The 20,396-nt window shown below is 32.4% G+C and overlaps 1 protein-coding gene across 2 annotated transcripts in view; it reads right to left on the bottom strand.

Annotated features, from left to right (window-relative positions):
* Nucleotides 1-16,096, bottom strand: part of LOC129795421 (uncharacterized) — a 39,237-nt gene extending 23,141 nt beyond the window's left edge. Inside the window, exons 1-2 of one of the 2 annotated variants that reach the window (XM_055836661.1) lie at nucleotides 15,751-16,096; nucleotides 2,251-2,380 (exon numbers count right to left, since the gene is read on the bottom strand). In XM_055836661.1, the coding sequence (XP_055692636.1) occupies nucleotides 2,251-2,380 (130 nt within the window). In that variant the 5' untranslated portion in view covers nucleotides 15,751-16,096. The remainder of the gene's footprint in view (nucleotides 1-2,250; nucleotides 2,381-15,750) is intronic. The other variant, XM_055836662.1, reaches the window with a different exon arrangement.
* Nucleotides 16,097-20,396: the final 4,300 nt, after the last annotated feature.

Genomic DNA, 20,396 nt, shown 5'->3' with positions numbered 1-20,396 from the left:
CGCTCAAATTAAAATAAATATTGACGCTGATAAATCTCAATTGCAGCGGATTGTTGTCTTGATATATTGGTGAACAAACGTGAGATGTATTCGAGGAAGCAAATCCAGTGAATTGGAAGGTATAGAAAATAAAAACTAATCAAGAGGAGGTGCTTCGCAGTAACATCTTTCGCATTGAATTTGGAGAAATGTGAAATGAAAAGAAGAAAATAAAAATCTATTTCCGTTGATTTTTCTAACACTAATTAAAAAAAATTATAGAGTAAAGAGGGGTTACTTTGTTATAGTCATTTTTAATTATTTTAATTATTTTTTTATTTTTTTATTATTTTAAAAAGATCTTTTCTTTTTTAATTTAACGACTGGGTAGATCAACAATTTGAAGGCGAATTTTTGAAAAATTCTCATTTTTGATTTATAAGAAAGCTTTAAAATAAATAAAAATTTGTCAAAACATCGCCAAAAAATCTAACTAACTTCAATCTTTGTTATAATTCTTTATAAAAACGGAAAGTTTAATCTGTCTTTTATATGTGAAAACATAGAAAAAGTTATAGATTAAATTCCAAAAAAACAAATATAGGAAAAACATCGAAAAATTGTTTATTATAAATCTACATCCAATTCTTATAACAATTAATTAAATAGCTTGAATATTCTTTCTGTAAAAACATAGAAAAAGTTTATTGATAATAATAATAATAATAATTTATTTCAAGAATACAATGGATGTTCTTCTTCTATCAAATTCTATATTAGTTGCCAAAACATAGGAAAAACATCGAAAAAAATTGTTAAATAAAACTTCAACCCTTATAAAATTAATTGAATTTTGATATCTTAAATATTGCTTCTGTAAAAACATAGAAAAAGTATATAGAGGATTCTTTTCTTCTTCTTTTATCAAAGTCTATATTAGTTGTCAAAACATAGAATAAAAACATCGAAAAAATTGTTTATCAATAATCTACCTTCAATCCTTATAAAATTTATGGTATTTTGATAGCTTGAATATTGTTGCTGTAAAAACATAGAAAAGTTCTTTTGAGTTCCTCTTCTTCTTGTTTTAAACTTTTTCATTCCGTAGTCATTTCGACATCCGCGTATTTTTTTCTTCAATAAAAATTTGCTCCCTGTAAAACTTTTAACAAAGTCGATATTATTTGCCAAAACATAGAAAAAACATCGAAAGAATATTGTTTTTATCTAGAGTCTTTCTTAACGAAAGGCCTTAATTTTTGAACATTTAATGAGACTATTAAAAACAAACAATCATGATCAATGTTAATTTCCTTTAAATGCTATAAAAGACTTTCAGTTAGCCCCAGTTTCCCCTATAAATCTCATCGAAGTTTATTTATTAGAAGAAATTCTCAAGAGATAAATTCGATTTTGGAGATTGAGGAAAAAAACATAATAGAGGAATTTTTCTTCTCCACATGCTTTTCCTCAAAAGGGCATGAGACACATTAGTCCAATTCGTGTTTAAGAGGGAGGAGAAGTAAAAGAAAAACATGATTATTTACATATACTTAACACACCTCATTCATTTCACTCTAATCTCTCATATCGTGTTGTTACAAGAAAGTCTTCTCAAATGCAAACAAAACGGAAAGATTTTTTTTTATTACTTTCTTGCACTTGTTTTTTTTCTTTAACCAACATTTGACGAAACCGAGATTTAGGGCGCCAATTGGAAGGAAAAAAACGTGCTTTCTTTCGACATTTTATTATTTTTTAAAGAAAAAAAAACTTTCAAAACAAATAAAAGAAGGAATTCGATAAAACTTAAAGAATTTCTTCGAGATAAAAATTTATTAGCAAAAAGAAATGATTTTTCAAAAAATAAAAAATAAATAAATGAGGAAACCTTTTTCTTTGTACAAGAAATTATGTCTTGAGGAGTAAAATAAATCTCATTATGAGCTATTTGAGTGAGTTTGAAAGTGAATCTGATTGTTCTGTGCGCACTGAGAGAAAGACGCGGTGTGCGCGCAAAGAGAGGTAAAATGGAAGTGAAGCTCAACGCTTTTTAATTGGATTTTGAGTAACAAAATGGAAAATTGCTTTTGCAATCAAACAACATAATCAACCATCTTGTTCGACATTGTTCATGGTCAGCTAATCGTATAGCCACGAAAGGCTTCTTCTTTTTTTCTTTTTCATAAAATCTGCATCACATTTATAAATCATCTTTTAATCGATCTTATCAGAGAAAAAAAAATCACAATTAAAAAGATTAAAACTCACCAATTGGTAAATGATGAATCGTCACGGCGGTACTAAGACGCCCACCGCCAAGGCTCACAAGATGGGGCTCACCAGCTGCCACGCGGAGACCGGTGCCAATGGTTTGTTGGTCGGATTTCTTTAGGGACATCTGCAAAAGGGGAAAAAAGCTCTTAACCTTTTTTTGTTTTAATAAAAAAAGACTCAATTTATTTGGTCAAACTTTGCACAAAATTTGGTCAATATTTGAGGAAATTTTGCCCCAAAAACTACGTCAGATTGACTAAACATTACTCAACTAAGTTGTCTCAATTTGTTTGGTCATTTGATCAAAATTCATCTAAATATTGTAAAGCAAAATTAGCTCAATATGTTTGAGCAAACTTTCTCAACATTTGGTCAATGCTTGAGCAAAATTTGTCTTACAAAGTGCGTTTAATTGGCAAACCATAATTTAGTCAAAAGAAGTTCAATCTGTTGGAGAAAAATTTTCCCAATATTTGGCCTATATTTGAGTTAGTTTTGTCCTAAAAATTAAGCTTGATTGACCAGAGATTGCTCAATCTGTTTGAGCAATATTTACTCAAAATTAAATCAAACACTTCAAATTCGCTTCGATTACTTTTATATTGCTTCATGATAATGTAGGCATTAGACCTGATAGCCAAAAATATTCGCCCGAGCTATGGTCTTTATCCTACGCAATCGCCCGCAATAGAACACGTAACGGTAGAATCCGGTCGGTACTGGGGTGGTTGACGATCGTGGTTAAGCTACGTTTCGTTGGGCTCAGTCAATCGAGCTCTGAGAGGGTTGATTACCCAAGCTCTCGAATGGATTCTGCCACCGTCATATAAACTAGGACTACAATAAGTTCATCATAAGTTTCTCAAGAAATAATCTCAAAAATTTATACAATATTTTGGTATAATTTACAAGCAATGTACAATTGAATTTTGAAGACAATTTTTGGGCAAATATCTGTGAAAAATTGCCCAATAATTCATCAAATTACCAAAACATTTAAAATTAAAAAAATGAACGTTTATTTTGTGTCAAATGACATTGAAATACAATCTAAATAATCTAAGAATATATTTTTAGTAGGAAAATATTACAAGAAAAACAGGCAAACTTCGGACAAACAAATTGTGTCAATATTATTTGAGCAATTTTTTATTCAAAAAATTTCTTTACATACAATGTCTTTGTAAATAAGGCCCATTTAACTATAATTTTCTATAATTTCCCTCTGAAAGCTTAGAGTTGGAAAACTAATGACAGACACAACATGTAATTAGAGGAAGAAAATGAAAGAAAATCATTGAACATTCCTTCACTTTGCATTGGATAACATCACAGTCTAACCACGTTTATTTCTGGAATGTTTATCAGATGCTCTTGAAATCACAAAATCAAGAACACGGGATGTTACAAAAAAAATTATTTTGGTTTCTTTTTAACTTCCTGAATGATTTTTAATTTAAAATAAAAATCTGAATTCTTAAGAAAAAAAAACTTTGAATCTTCAGATTAAAGATTAAATCTTCAATCTCTCAAAGATATTTGTTTAAGGAGGAATTATTAAATGACTTAAACGGTTTTTGTTATACAACAAGTTACCAAAAATATACATTCACCTAATTTGTTTAAATTGAAATTCTTATTTTCGGCACTTCTCTCGTGCCCAAAGAAACTACAAAAGCAAATTGAATTGAAATGCTCTCGCGAACAAAATGTGAAAATCTCGCCAAGAACACCTCCACACATTTTCTTGAATAAATTTCTTCACCTGCCTCGGAACATTCGTCAACATTTTTATTCCTCCTCCACGTTATACTTTTTTTACAACAACTTTTCGTGCCTTTTTAGCGCCAAGAAATTCATGTGCCCTACTCCGGTGGAAATAATTGTTAACATTGTAATCAATGGAGCGTGTGTCTGTTACAACTTTATCGCCGTCAAAACTGATAAGACTTTGGATGACTCTACAGGTTACACATTTCACTCCAAGCAGTGCTTTTGATATTAGTACAGCAGATTTAAAAATTTACCTCGAAATAATTAAACTAGGATATATGTAGATCCAATTTTTCTCGGGATCGGCCTAAAATTTGATCCTGATCAATTTCCCGTTGAAATTGGGGTCATACAGGTTGAGGAAAATGAGCACTTTCCTCGATTAATTTTCCCATATGTTTTCCAAGAATTTGAATGAAATTGTACAAGTGGCGCCAACTGGTGGTCATAAAATTAAATTTAGGTTGACAAATTTATGTTTTTTGTGACTTTATTTTCAAAGAATTTATGCTGTAATGTTATGTTTTTAGTGCATTTTATGCTTTTATATTAAAGAAATATGTGTAATAAGTGCATATAAATAACCCAAAGGGCAGTGCGATGTGACAATAAGTGCATTTTTTGTGGTCAAAAAAGGTGAAAAACATCACTTTTTCCAGGTGAGTTTTCCGCATGAAAAACACCTCAGAATGCAATGCAACTTCCTCACAACAATTCTAGAACGCATGCAGAATCTGAGGAAATCATATTTGGTCAGGGAAAACCCCCCAATTTTCCGGAACAGAGCTCCAAAGTTTTCCCGCGAAATTGCATAGGGTCGTAGTGGAGACATCATATCGCGTGAATTTTCCAATTTATTTGTATTAAAAATGCTATGAAACCCTTCACATAAAGTCTACAATGCATTTAGAATGTAAGGAAAATCAATTTAGGCCTGGAAAACATCTCAATTTTTAGGAAAACGCCCCAAAAAAATTCCAATCACCTCACATAAAAAATGTAAACAAAGGGTTGACAATATTGTCAATGATTTCGCGGGAAAACTTTGGAGCTCTGTTCCGGAAAATTGGGGGGTTTTCCCTGACCAAATATGATTTCCTCAGATTCTGCATGCGTTCTAGAATTGTTGTGAGGAAGTTGCATTGCATTCTGAGGTGTTTTTCATGCGGAAAACTCACCTGGAAAAAGTGATATTTTTCACCTTTTTTGACCACAAAAAATGCACTTATTGTCACATCGCACTGCCCTTTGGGTTATTTATATGCACTTATTACACATATTTCTTTAATATAAAAGCATAAAATGCACTAAAAACATAACACTACAGCATAAATTCTTTGAAAAAAAAGTCACAGAAAACATAAATTTCGTCAACTTGAAATTATTTTTGTGGCCACTCGTGGCGCCACCTGTTCAATTTTATTCAAATTCTTGGAAAACTATGGCGAAAATGAAAATGGGAAAATGCTCAGAAAGCTCAACCTGTAATACCCCAATTTCAACGGGAAATCAATCAGAATCAAATTCTGAGCCGTTCCTGAAAAAATTGGGATTACACGTGTCATTTTAATTATTTTGAGGTTGAGGTTAGAAAACATGTTAATTTTCTTGGTCTATATGAAACACAATTCAATTCCTCCTCGTGGTGTCTCCATTAAGAAATCAAAGAAAATTCTACCGCTTTATGGAAATGTAGAGCATGGAAATGTTCGTGAAATAGGAGAAAGAATTAATTTTATTCATGCTTAAAGAGAGAGAGAACAAATAAAAAAAAAGGTAATACAAAGTAATCTAATCTCTTCCACTGAGAGCGCCGAGTCAACTTCCAATTAGTTCGGTGTAACGAAAAATGTTTTGATGTAATAACATCCGGAATGCTTTTCTATGTCAGATTTTATATCGCGCAAACACCGATGAGTGAGTTTTATGTTCTCCACCAAGACGTTTGTTCTATAATTAAAGCATCACTGCAAGAGAGATTTCATGTCTGGATCACATTCATTTGCCTTTGCCTTTGCTTTCTGCCTCCCAATATTACCCCCAAAACACATATTTTCCACACGAATTTTCTTCTCATCGCATCACGAGACAATAGTATTAGAATCTTCGATTTATAAAGAGCTGTGATAAAATTATTTCATAAATCATGCAAAAAAAATCACTTTTTTGCATAATTTAAAAAAAAATTTTAATCGTTTTCGGTTAATAATTCAGTTAGTTAATCAATTATCGGAAGTTCTGACCGATGAATGTAACTATTTAATCAATTATTCTGTTCAGAATTTCAAGTTCTAGAAAACGTGAGGTTATGAATTTAGTTGAGATTTCTTTGATCTTTCAATTCAAAGTTGAATTAAAAATTAATAATTCTTGACATCATTGAATTTTTAAAATCATTTCAGGCTTTAAGACCCTAATTGATCATTTTTGCCACATGTGCAATATTTTCTTAAAAATACTTGTATTGAAAAATTAATTAAATTAAATGATTGATTATCATAAATGAGATTTTTTACAGAGACAACATAAGATTCCAAAAGAACAATTTAACCCAGATTTGCTCAGAATTTTTTTAAAAGTTTTTTGCCAAGTCTGACTTAAGTATTCACATTACATTCATATTTACACACTTTATACAATGTTTCTCTACAAATTCAATTTTGCGATATTTTTTTTGTAATTGGCTGGAGAATCATCTAGAATCATCTAGAGAAATCAATTTTCAAGTAAATTTTTTTAAATTTGGTGTAAGACGTTCTAAAATTCTTTCTGTAATCGTATTCATTCAATTTTTCTTAAAAATGAAAGCGTATTAACGTATTTTCTAATAATTAAAATCAACAATTTAACATAACCGAACTTACTAAATGTGGTTCAAAAATTTAAAAAAAAATCTTTAATTTATTAAAAATTATAAATAGGTATCTAAAAATTAAAAACTTTGAAAAATGAATGTTTTGTCATCTTTTTTGAAGTTAAATTAAACGGCCAGAAGCATCAAATTTACCCCTCTCTTCTGTATTATTTATGCATAGCAGAGTGTGACGAAGTTACGCAGTGGTTGATGATATTTTTTTAAGCTTACGTCTGGATGTTTTTATGAAGGAATTTTCCCTACCATGGGAAACAAAGAGCAAAACACACACCAAAGCAGATGCATTGCTGAAAATGATTTCTGTGTGATAGAATTTCTTTCTTTTCTTTAGAATTTCTGAATTTGCTTTCTTCTTGGAATTTTGCAATCTTTTTTTCCACAATGTTGTCAATATAAATTCTTTTGCTGATTATTAGTCAGAAAATTGTGTGAAAAAATTCCTTAAAACTCACATCAAGCTCTTTAACCCTTTCGTGGAGTTCCAACATTTTTTTTTCAAACGAAAATTCCAAACCTTTTTCAATCCGGGATTTACTATTTAAAGCCACACTGAAGACAGACACATTGCTCGCGTGAAACTTAAGCTTCTCATTTTGACCATTTTGTGTGTCTTTTGAGGAATTTTAATGTGGCCCTAAAATGACCCGCATGAACATTAAGGTTTCCCTTTTTTTTCCTAAATAACACTGAGAAGACAAATTCTCTATCTTTCTGCATTTTTTCGTTTATCGATAGAGGAACAAGAAAAAAAAACTTCCACGACTATCGGAACATTCATTTATCAATAAAGAAAAGTATTCCAATACATCACAATAAATGGTATCAATTTTTAATTAAAGGTGTTTAAGCTGTAATTCCTCGCTGGTTGTGTCATGAATTTGTGGTGTTGTTGATTTTGTTGCTGTTGTTGACTTTTTGCTATGTATTGCCTTTTATATGTATGTACTGTACACTGCTATTTAAAAGTTTTCGGGAAATTCAAAATATTTTCTTTTGACAAATAATTTAAAGTGTAATTAATCGATTTCCATGACTTATTAGATTTAATTAAAACGGTCAAACAGTTTATTTTAGCAATCCTTTTGATGAGCGAGAGGTTCCCAAATGTTTAGAGCGCCATCTAACAACTTCAAACAAAAATTAACATTACAAATTCGTCATTTTTGCTCATTCGGTAACTTTTTCCTTGTAGTGTAGATTTATTTATTTATTAAAAAAAAACTTTTTTAAGAATCAAAATTTCTAAGTGAATTAGTCATTTAATCTTATGTTCTCTTACAAACATTCTAAACGAGTAGATGATGCAAAAGAATTTTGTATATTTATTCAAGATGAAATTCTCCGACACTTTTTGCTATATTCTGACGAGGCCAAAGAGGAAAAAGAGAATGAAGCGCGATGACATCATACACGCATTGTTTATGACTTTTGGTCTACAAAAATGAACTTAATCTGAAAATTATTTAGTGGGCGAATAAATTCCTTCACAACTCCGCTTCTTCGAGCTATGCATTCATTTTGTACCCCGATTTCTTTTCCCTTTTGCTGGAGCACAAAATACATTTTTCTCAACACACTGTGCGCGGGTTCTCTGTGTTCGTCAAGTGTGGAATTTATAGTTGGTTTATCTTTCATTCATTTTATGTACATACATATATCGTCGATTGGTGAAGTGTGAAAACATGTGTTTTGGTGAATTAACACTCGAAAGAAAATGGATGAGGGGGGCATAAACAGAAAATAAGAGCATCGCGTCTCATGATTACAAACTCAATTGGATATACTTTTCCAGCCTCTCGCACAGAAGGAGAATAAAATGGTATCATCATTCACAAATTTATATTGCTTAGAGCGATGCTGATGAGCAAATCAAAATAAATGTTGGAAAAAAAATAATTTGAAAAGGATTTGCTAAAAGAAGGACATTATGCACAATGTACAGGGAAAAATTCCTTAATTTTGAACAACTTTAAAAGATGTTAAGCAAACATGTAACAGATATTATTAAAGATTCACGAAAAGTTCGATAATTTTCTTGAGGAATTATGAGAAAAAGAGTTTACCCCCTATATTGTAGAAAAATTCCTAATTTGGTGGAATAATCAGGACAGGGACAATCTAATTGGAAATCAGAAAAGAATAAAAAATCATCAAAGATTTTGCATTTTGCACTGAAAAGAATTGAATAATGTCGGCAAATATTGGCCCAAAAATGTAATCAATGACGTCACAATTATGATTTCTGTTTCTTTCTTTTAAAGTTCAATTTAAACTCAATGCATTGAAAGAGATAAAAACCGCTATAATGACGTCATTATTTGGAATTTTTTTTTAGATTTAGATTTTAGATAGATTTATTCATCTCATAATGGTTCCCCACCCCCCCCCCCCCCCGTACAACAAAAATACATTGTGTAGCGAGAAATAGGTTGCCAGTAAGAGAGAGGAAAAGATACCCAAGCCCTAAATGACTGTACGGGTCCTTGGATACTCAAAATTTTGAGCGAATTTTTTACGAAATTTACCAGCTTTTCCTTAGCCGAAGACCTTAAGGAGGGGTGGGAGTAAAAAAAAACCAGCTTTTCCTAGCTAATTGAATTGAACCGTATAAGGTTTTAGCGATTCTTATCTGAATCTCAACAAAATTGTGCGTGTCCCGATTTTTTCACAAATGAGGATTTTTATCCATACTAGAGCGGGTAAACCCCTTCATGATTTTTCGGTAATTTAGAATTCTAAATTATCTTCTCATTAATTTTTGAAAAATAAATGGTTTTGATTTTAATGACTTCTTCATAAAGTCTTTAAAACTTTAAAATATCAATTTTAATGAATTTTCTCATATATTGCGCATAACATCCTTTTGGAAAGAGAGTGAACTCTCTTCAAACTGTCTAAACTCATACGCATTTCACACGTGCGTCGCTCTTACGCAATATTTTCTAATTATTCAATTTAATGCAAAGTACAGACGGTGCTGAAAAAATGAAAGAAATTCATGTAAGAAATTAAAGGATTAGTTAAGCTTTCTTTTTCATCATTGGATGCGTTCGAAAATTTTTTTTTTGTTTGCAGTATAACTTTTTAATTTTTATTTTATTAAAAGTAGGGAATGTTTTCCTTATTTCTCGACGTTATCTTTAGGCGTTGGAAAAAATATTAATCTGCTAATAGTAAAGAAAAGGGAGCTCTCGGATACAGTATACAACGTACGGGCAGCTTTTGTAGATGAGACTTTATCCTGATCCAACATTTAATTATATTTTTTTTCATTCATTCCGTAGTCAAATAACCGATTTTTTTTTTAATACAAAATGAGTTCAATTGAACCCATGATTAACCCAATAGCCCCAATCTCCCTTAATTTTTTCCAATTATATACTCTCCATAGAAAATAAAAAAAAAAGATAATTTATTCGCCGAAAAAAATCATCTTTTAGTACCGATACACCTCCCTTATTCCCAACTTATCGCAAAATTAGCAATAACTTGGGGAATTTCATGCTATTGTGAATAAATCTGCTGCACATATAGTACACGAGTATGTATGTACTTCCTCCATGTATATAGTTTGAAAGTTCTTTGACACAACACCACACACAACTGACCAATTAACTTTGAATGGCAGCCATGAGCATTTGCAGCAGGGCCCCCAGCCGCACACTGTAACGGCGGCGGCGGCTTGATTTTGTATAAGCTCCGGCGGCGGTGGCTTGAAAAAAAATTTTTTTTTCCAAGACTCGGCGGCGGCGGCTTGATTTTCAGTAACCACCGGCGGCGGCGGCTTGAAAAAAATTTTTTTTACCGAAACGCGGCGGCTGCGGCTTGAAAAATCGCATCGGCGGCTGGCTCAAGCGGTTTGAATTTTGGCGCGTAATAAATTTAATAAAGCCCATTAAAAAAAATTCCCTTGGGATTGTTTTAAAGAAAAGCGTCCGAGTAAAATGCATTTATGCCCGCCACATAAGATTTTGTGGTGAAAAACAAAATTGAGTTGAAAAAGTGGAAAATTCCCGAATTTTGTTTTCTTTTACAAACATTTTCCGCTTTCACCATTTTCTTACCTAAAATATTGAGGAATTTTCCCACTTGAAGACTTTTGTTCTCTTCGATGTCATGAATTTTCACTTTCCATGAAAATCTCACTTAAATATATTCGCAAAAAACACTTTTCATGTATAAAGTATGCATAATATCCTCTTTTTGGAAATTTCATGGCAACTGGGTCATTTTCCTGGCCCAGAAAAATCGTTTTTCCTCTTCTTTCTTTCTGCGAAGGTAATTTTCCAATTTTCACACAATTTTCATACATAAAAAAAACTTTATCATAAATCTCTAGAAAAATCGCCTTATTGCTGCGTGCGTTGGTGAGTACTCACACATAATCTTAATAATAAAATGTTTATTCATTAAATATACAAAATTATTTAAGAGTTCACAGATCTGTTTTCAGCTTACAAAATAAAGAAAAAAAAAGAAAAATTAATAAACAAAATTCATTACAATATATGAAGAGAAAATATTGAGAAAAACTCTTCCAAAATTGAAAAGAAGAGTACTCACACATGCGCGCATGCTATGTGTGTATTTGCTCCTTCCTCCTGCAAGCGTGGTATGTAAAACTTCATATGGGACTTTTGCTCATACGCCGGTATCGGTCGCCTAGATGACGTATAGCGTAGTGGTTTTATAGCTTTTGGTCTCGGGATCAAATCTCGCCAAATAATTTTTTTTTCACATTATGTTTTTTTTTCTTTTACACATTTATGTCATGTTTAATGAGATAATTAATTACGTTTATTTAATTCGCTCTAATAAATAAAAGAATTTTCGGAATAAAAAGAATTTAATCTTACCCTTGGCGCACTAAGCATTAGAAAATCTTTTATATTAACATAAATTAATTTCTGAGCGATAAAATCCCATCTCAAGTTCCAGAATATCCATTTTTATTTTAAACAATGCGAGACAATTTGGGGAAAATTCGAGAACTTTTAGTAAGTTTTTTGGTCACTTCTGTTTTGTAAAAAAGAAGTGATTCTTATATATCTTGGCGGCCCTGCTGACTACAAGAATTTTTTTTCTTGATTTCATCCCAAAGAGTCAGAACTTCCATGTTTTGGACAAGTTCTTGATGAAAAAAAAATGTTTTTTTTTTTAAGTTAGATTTGTGGTTATTTCACCGTGTTATTTTCTTTTTCTATTCACCCAATAATTCTTTAGGAGAGTAAAAATCATTTTTTAAACAAAAACTAATAAAAGAAAAAGATCCTCTTTTCTTTCTTTCTTTCACAACAAAAATTAATTAATTAATTAATCTACTAGAATTCGCTTCTTTCTCCTTCAAAATATTTAAATGATTTAAATATTTCTTTATAAGAATAAAAATCATTCCTAATTCAAGAAGTCAAGGAACAGAAGTGACCAAAAAACTTACTAAAAGTTCTCGAATTTTCCCCAAATTGTCTCGCATTGTTTAAAATAAAAATGGATATTCTGGAACTTGAGATGGGATTTTATCGCTCAGAAATTAATTTATGTTAATATAAAAGATTTTCTAATGCTTAGTGCGCCAAGGGTCAGATTAAATTCTTTTTATTCCGAAAATTCTTTTATTTATTAGAGCGAATTAAATAAACGTAATTAATTATCTCATTAAACATGACATAAATGTGTAAAAGAAAAAAAACATAATGTGAAAAAAAATTATTTGGCGAGATTTGATCCCGAGACCAAAAGCTATAAAACCACTACGCTATACGTCATCTAGGCGACCGATACCGGCGTATGAGCAAAAGTCCCATATGAAGTTTTACATACCACGCTTGCAGGAGGAAGGAGCAAATACACACATAGCATGCGCGCATGTGTGAGTACTCACCAGCGCACGCAGCAATAAGGCGATTTTTCTAGAGATTTATGATAAAGTTTTTTTTTATGTATGAAAATTGTGTGAAAATTGGAAAATTACCTTCGCAGAAAGAAAGAAGAGGAAAAACGATTTTTCTGGGCCAGGAAAATGACCCAGTTGCCATGAAATTTCCAAAAAGAGGATATTATGCATACTTTATACATGAAAAGTGTTTTTTGCGAATATATTTAAGTGAGATTTTCATGGAAAGTGAAAATTCATGACATCGAAGAGAACAAAAGTCTTCAAGTGGGAAAATTCCTCAATATTTTAGGTAAGAAAATGGTGAAAGTGGAAAATGTCCATGAAAGATAAGAAACTTTCCTTTGTACCTCCTTGGTTAAGAAATAATTTAGTTCGAATTTGATTAATTTTTTTAGTATTAATATTGCGAAAGGCTCCGGCGGCGGCGGCTTGAAAAAAATTTTTTTTTCCCAATAGTCGGCGGCGGCGGCTTGATTTTCTGGAACCACCGGCGGCGACGGCTTGAAAAAAAAATTTTTTTCCAAGACTCGGCGGCGACGGCTTGAAAAATCGCATCGGCTGCCGGCTCAAGCGGCTTGAGCCGTCGTCGGCTGGGGGCCCTGATTTGCAGTCATTGAATGCACACAGCAATTTGTGGCTTTGTAATTAAATGAGTGACAATTTCCACTCTATAATAAAACCTTTTTTTACTTCTTTATCTATTCTGTATTTTAATCACGAAAAGCTCGCCGTGAAAAAGACATTTGTGATGGACAACACGATTGAATTTCATGTTTCTCGAGGAATTTCCCGCTAATTCTTTCGAAAAACTAAAAAAAACGCGCCAAACGTGCAACATTTAGGGTGATAAATTGAGCTGTGAGAAAGAAAATTAATTAAATTAAACATTTTGCCTGAGCTTCCATAGCGCACAACTTGGCATTAACTTTTCTTGTAAGTAGGTATGTACGTGTAGAATCTTCCGGATCACCTTGACGATGCGTTCAGCACCAGTGGATAACGAATTGGACGCATATTTGTACGATTCATTCAAAAAGAAATCAAAGAACTTTAAAAAACCAAGAAGAGGATGAACGACCAAACCCATGAATCATTAAAAATTCTTAGCGGTTATTCTTTTCACTTTTCTAACGTGGTTTGGAAGAGAAATTTTGAAGAGAAACAGACACATTCTTCTGTGATTAGGTTTCATGGGCTTAGAGTTTTCTCCACCCCATTAAAATGTCTTGCAGTGAATCATCACTGAATTAAATTTCCAATAAATTATTCTTACACCGTAAACACTCAAGGAAACACGAATGGGAACAAATTTTAGAATTTTAGTTTTTCAATAGAATTTCTACTTAACCCTTTCATGGTTATTGAGACAAAGATTCAGAGAGAAAGCATACGGATATTATCTTCAAAGATATGTATGTCCGAACATAAGTAGCTTAACTCTATTTTTATTTAACTTTATTTCTATTTTTTAGGTTAGTTTGACAATTTTTTACTGTTGAATGAAATAACCTAAAAATCATATTTTTATAACAAAAATCAAGGGAATTTCATTAAAGATAGATTTCAAAGAATTTACCGACTATTTTACAACAATTGACAATTGAAAGATTTTTTTTTAATCTTGAGCCTATCTGGGTTATTCAGAGAGCAACACAACATATAGTCATAATGTTTTAAATATATCAAATTGTATGTATAATCTTATGCTAATACCTATGATAAAATTTTATTCCAATTCGAATAATAATTGTGGATGAAAAACAATATAAAAGTCTAATTAAGATAAAATAACACGGAGCCTTATCTTTATGTTTAATGTTTGTTTCTTTGCATTTGCGAAACATTGAATATAAAAACTTTCTAGCAAAATTAATATTAAGATCTTCAGAATAATTCCAAAATGTCTCAAAAATTTATTTAACTAATTTATTTCAATAATGGAATAACTTCTAAATTGAAAGGTAGACATAATAAGAATTTTCTAGAATAAAAAATTCAATGTTTCTTGTGTGAAATCAGATTTAAAAAAATATATTTTTTCTATGTTTCATATGAATGTGAGTAGGTTAACTTGAAATATATTTTTTAAAAAATCATATTTTTTTATTTAAATTTTAATACTTTGACTCTTTTGCCATGAAAAAATTAACTTTGTTTCGAACTACGATCGGACCAGCCGTTTTTGTATTAGTTTACTTCACAACGTAATCATGTTTCATTCATTTTTTACTCGATGCGTCTACCACAGCCTTTATTAGCTAATCTCACATGAAACATGAAACATAAATATAAAATTTAAGATAAAAAAAATTAATAAAAACGTTCTTAACTATTTGTAAGGGACTGTAGCCGCTTGGCTCTCTCGCATTGCTTGTGAGATTAGAAAGAGGTGTAATGGGAAAAGGGAGATATGAAGTCCGAATGAAAGAGGCGGGAACGGTGTGAGTGAGAGATTCCAAGGAAGGTCAATCGCCAGAGTTGAGAAGGTCGCGCCTGAAGATGAGACGCGCGCATTTAAATCTTTCTGATTTAGCATAAAATTCATTTTTTATTAAGGCCAAAACGAGCTTCTTATCGTGGCTTACATAACGCGCATAATATTTAAACAATTTGTAGCATATAAAAAGGCGGGCATTTTCATGCAATTTCCCACAGTGTGAACTCGGGTAAAGAGACGCGCCTTCCATGTCTTTTATGGTGAGCACGCGATTCACATTGGCGGTTCCGCGGGGGTCGGGGGCCGCGTGTGAACCACCGAAGAAGCTTGGAGAACAATAGGTGAGCATTTAGCGATGCTAATTGCCTCCGAAATGCCAATTTAATGGGACGAAGCGAATATTTTGTCGACAAAGCATTTTTCTTTCTTTTTCAATCAAACCACATAAATAATCATAAAATTGTAACTAATTTCAATTCAAAATTGCACAAAAATACTTCTAGGTGGACCTACCTTTGCTTATAGGCTAAAATCCAGGTGTTAGACATCGAAAGGTGTGCTCAATCGCGAGCTCAAAGTCATCAATCGTGGTACATCCAAAATGATCACTTTCATCTGGTTAACACTTTGAAGCTTTTCTTTTTTTTTCGGGGCTTAAACTCCACCTTTTTCGTACTTTTCACAAAAGAAAACACACGTGTTGTTAATAAACAATCCCAATAATCATAAATACACCGAAGAAAGGGAGAAAAACACAAGAAAACTCAGGAAAAAAGCAAAAACACGGCGATTAATACATGTACTCACGACAAAACACTAAAAGAAAATGACAATCGCTTGTGAGATTTTTGACAAACATGAAACATTGCGATGCGAAACACACGCACACATGCAAAACATCCTATGTTTTGTTTGCATGTTTCACGGTGGGTAGTCATATTTCAACAAACTGAGATGTGAAACATGAAACATGCAGATGAAACAGAGTGAATGGTTTATCAAGGACACATTGAAACACGGGAGAAACATAAAAATGGCGCGAATTTGATTTTTAGTACATCACTGTGGAAAGAGAGAAATTTATTTTCTTCAATGGTTGAGAAACACCTTAGGGTCGTTAAAGGGTTAACCCTTTAAGGAATATTGAAGCACACGTTGATATGTACTTGAAGCATTATTTTTTTCTTAAATTTCTAGTAATTTAAATATTTTTAAAGCATGAAAATGCGTTGAATTTATGTACAAAAGATTAAAAGAAATGTTTTCATACAGAAAGATTTTCTAGGGGCAGTTTCTGAATAAAAAAAACTCGATAAAGGAAGATCGAGTAATTTCAAAGTTTCATGTATCATGCGGACGCCTAAGGGTTAACAAAGGGTAACTTTTTGAACTCTAAAATTGTTTAAAGTTTCTTTATGTGAGATTTTACATCGAAGAAATTTATTTGGACGCTTTTACGCAACTGGGCGTCTAATAATTCTTAAAGGGTTAACCTTTTTTCATGCAGATTCTGTGGTTGGAACCATATTTTCTTTTTAAATTCTTATACAGCAAAACATAATTTTTTTTAGGCATTTAAAATGAAATTTTACTACATCCTGTTCACAGTAAAGGAATCAGACAAAGAAGAGGGTAAGTGACAAAATCTCCCATCATCGATAGAACTATCATCATGGCATCATCATGACATACATATTTCCAATGCTCCAGCAAATCAATTCATCTGAATACCTCGTTGAAAATGCATTTCAGTGTCTTCACAGCGCATTTCCTCTCCGGAAAATGATGCAATACATATTGGCATAGAGTTGAAGAGAGTAATTTTGTGATTGAGATGATGTGAAAATTCTTCTCAGTGCACACGATATGATCTACCCCGCCCTCCTGTAAAATATCTTCCATTGAGGTGAAAAATACAAAATTGTCTTCAGTGTGAATCACATTTTGAATTGTTTTTGCAAAAATATCTCACACGAAATATATTCGTTTTGATGTTTTTCCAGGATCATTTACAAAACGTGACATTCGCATTACACCGTCTTCGATGCATTCAACCTCCTCTTTTGCAGTCAGCCCCTTTCCTACAAAATTTATTGTCTTTTCGTTCAACAGACATTTTTCTTTTTTTTTTTCTTCAAAATTATTATTTGTTTAAAATAAAAAATAAAACAAGAAAAATTAACAAATTAACATTTGGTGATTTTAAATTCACCCAGTAAACAAATGATCGAGTCAAAATAAGCTCAATCATGATTGAATCAATCAGATTGATCAATAATTAATAAATCAATCGAGTGATCAATCATTGGTCTATGTTAGATCAATCCTTATTGCTCAATAATTGATCATCTATGTGGGTCTACAATATACCCAACATTGAGCTCAATAATTGATCAATTATGGGCCAAAAAACCAACAAAAATAAACCCAGCAATTGATTGAATAGCTCAATTCATTTATCAATTATTGATCAATCATTGCTCAATCTGAATAATTTAAGCATGATTGAGCTTTTGTTGGCTCTTCAATTGATATCTGATTAATTGATAACTTTTTCTTTTGAATATTTTAGCTTTTGAACATTATTTATTAAAGTTTTTTGAATAAAATAAAAATGATAGGGGAGACCGGGGCTAATAAAGTCACTTAAGGGTTTGGAAAAAGCTTAAAATATCATATTTCCTAGCTAGATAGAACAAAATGATCTGAAAAAGAGTTATAGGGCGGTAAATTTCCTAAAGAAATGAGCTATACATTTCGCTTTATCTGTTTGGGAAATATGAGATTTTGAGCTTTTTCTAAACCCTTAAGTGACTTTTTTAACCCCGGTCTCCCCTAGTATTGTGCTATAGTTGGGAACAATCTTGAGCAGCAATCAACCTCTTCAGTTTTTAATTGAATTTTAAATGCTTTTTTCATCGTCTTCAAATGAGTTTCTTTTTTTCCCTCCTTAATTAGAATCTTGCAATTGACAGTGAAAAAAAAATGTATATTGAGTGTTGATTCAGCAGAGTTCTTCACTTTTGTGAAGTTTATAGTTTAATGTCGAAACCATCAGCAAATTGATTTTGTCTTTTTTTTTTTGCTTCATCTCCACCCCCAACCATCTCATCTGCCGGGGGTGAGTTCTTGCTGCAGCACACTCTCGAATCCTCAAACATTTCTCTGGAGAGCCATCCTCTATGGGAGAGGTAATCCCACCAGAAAGGACATTATACAGCAATTTATATTCACAAATGTGTTTACTTCATCCGCCCTATCTTCTCCATTGGGCCACATGTCTTTTCGCTCCACTCAACCACTTTATTTTATTTTTCCCTCCTCATGCAAACGGGCGGGGGGCAACACTACACACCCTTTTGGCAAGAGGGGTAAAAAAAACGTTAGGAAAAGGACAACAAGGCGGACTTGCCAAGCAGATTTGTACTCCCCCCATACTCATATAATTCATCTATCATCTGTGCCAGGAAGCAAAAGGGGAAAAGTTTAGAAAACTCCCGGCTACTCCGGGATCTTCTTCATCTTCTCTTATAGAATTTTTTGTGCCCCATAAGTTTATTTCTTTACAAGGCAACGTATAATATACCTCAATGGTTAGAGCCTCCTTCCTATCTTGTTTGTTTCATCTACATATTTTTTTCCTTCTATTCCCATGTGTGTGATGTTTAGACGTTGAGATTTTTTTTTAAATTAACCCTTTAACGTTTTTTGGGTCATACCCTGACCCAAAACGAAAATGATTTTTTAGATATACTTCTAGTTAATATTTTTGGATGCTTTCTTCGCCAGTATAAAGCTAAAGGATCAACCTTTCAAGACATATTTTTTTGATTCGTCCAATTAATTCCTTTATAGTCGATTTTTTGCATCAAACTTGGGAAAAATTGGTCGATTTTCAGCACTTTGAAAATCGGCATTTTTTTCTATTTTATAGTTTTCCGAGAGTCTAAATCGACTTGAATCTTATAAATAGACTAAATAACAAGAAAAAATTGCTTTATGAGAACCTTGAAAGTTGAACCAATTTTCCAAAAAGCTTTTCCAAACTTTTTGGGTCAGCATATGACCCAATGGACGGGAAGGGATACAAAACGCGGAATTTTTGACAACTCATTTCCCATACATAAACAGTGCGATGAAGTGGCTAGATGAGCCACGATTTTCAGTGATTTGAGTGATGTCCTGGCCAGAATCTCTGGCCAGGATGTGTTCTGATGGAGGGATGGGTATCCTCCTTTAGTGTTGTGTTAAGTTTAATGCAATTTTGTGGTAAATAAGTGGTAAATTTAACACAAAACCGTGACAAGGTGCGTGTTTACAGTGTGGAGAAGTGGCTGAATGGGCCCCGAATTTCAGATATTTGAGCGATTTCCTGGCCAGAATCACTGGCTGGGATGTGTTCTGATGGAGGATTAGGTATTCTCCTTTACTCTTCTGTGAAGTTTTATCCAAATATGTGGTAAATAAGTGGTAAATTAACCACAAAATCGGGGCAATGTGTGTGATTAGAGGAACCTTTACCTGGGATGACACTGAAAATCCTGACCAAACCACTTCTGGTCGGTTTGAATCTCATAGTAGTTCATCCCAGGGTACTTCCGAGGCTTCTTGGGGGTAACATTACCGGCCACGGACACAGAGTGCTTCTTAATTGTGAATATCAAAAATCCGTGTTTTGTATCCCTTGCGGTCCATTGGGTCATATGCTGACCCAAAGCTTTTCCGGAAAATCCGTAAGTTGGAAAATTTTTTTTTCGACTGAAATTCATATAATTAGGCCCAAAGAGTTGGAAAATAGCAAAATTTCCAAAATCGGCCCAGCAGTTTAGGCGCGGACCTTAAAGGGTTAAAAATTGAGTAGCTTCCTTTGAAACGTTTCTCTGTGACTTTTCCTCTGTTAAATTGACTTTTGTGTGCTTAAACGTGTTTTAAATTCAGTTTAATTTGGATTTAATTTAACGAATTTATTGCTTAGACGTAATATAAGGTGAATGGGTTAAATTCACTAGTCGAATTTTAACATTTCTTCTGAAAGCTTGATTTTTCTTATTAGAAACATAACTTATTCCAAAATATTCTTAAGGATTTTTTAAGTTTTTTTTAAAGCGAAACTAAAGATTTCTTAAGAAAGGCTGAATCGGGCCTAATGCTTATTTTTC

Source organism: Lutzomyia longipalpis, chromosome 4 (genome assembly GCF_024334085.1).
Source record: "Lutzomyia longipalpis isolate SR_M1_2022 chromosome 4, ASM2433408v1".
Classification (NCBI taxonomy): domain Eukaryota; kingdom Metazoa; phylum Arthropoda; class Insecta; order Diptera; family Psychodidae; genus Lutzomyia; species Lutzomyia longipalpis.
The sequence above is the reverse complement of the archived record's forward strand: the minus strand, read 5'-3'. Positions and strand labels throughout refer to the sequence as shown.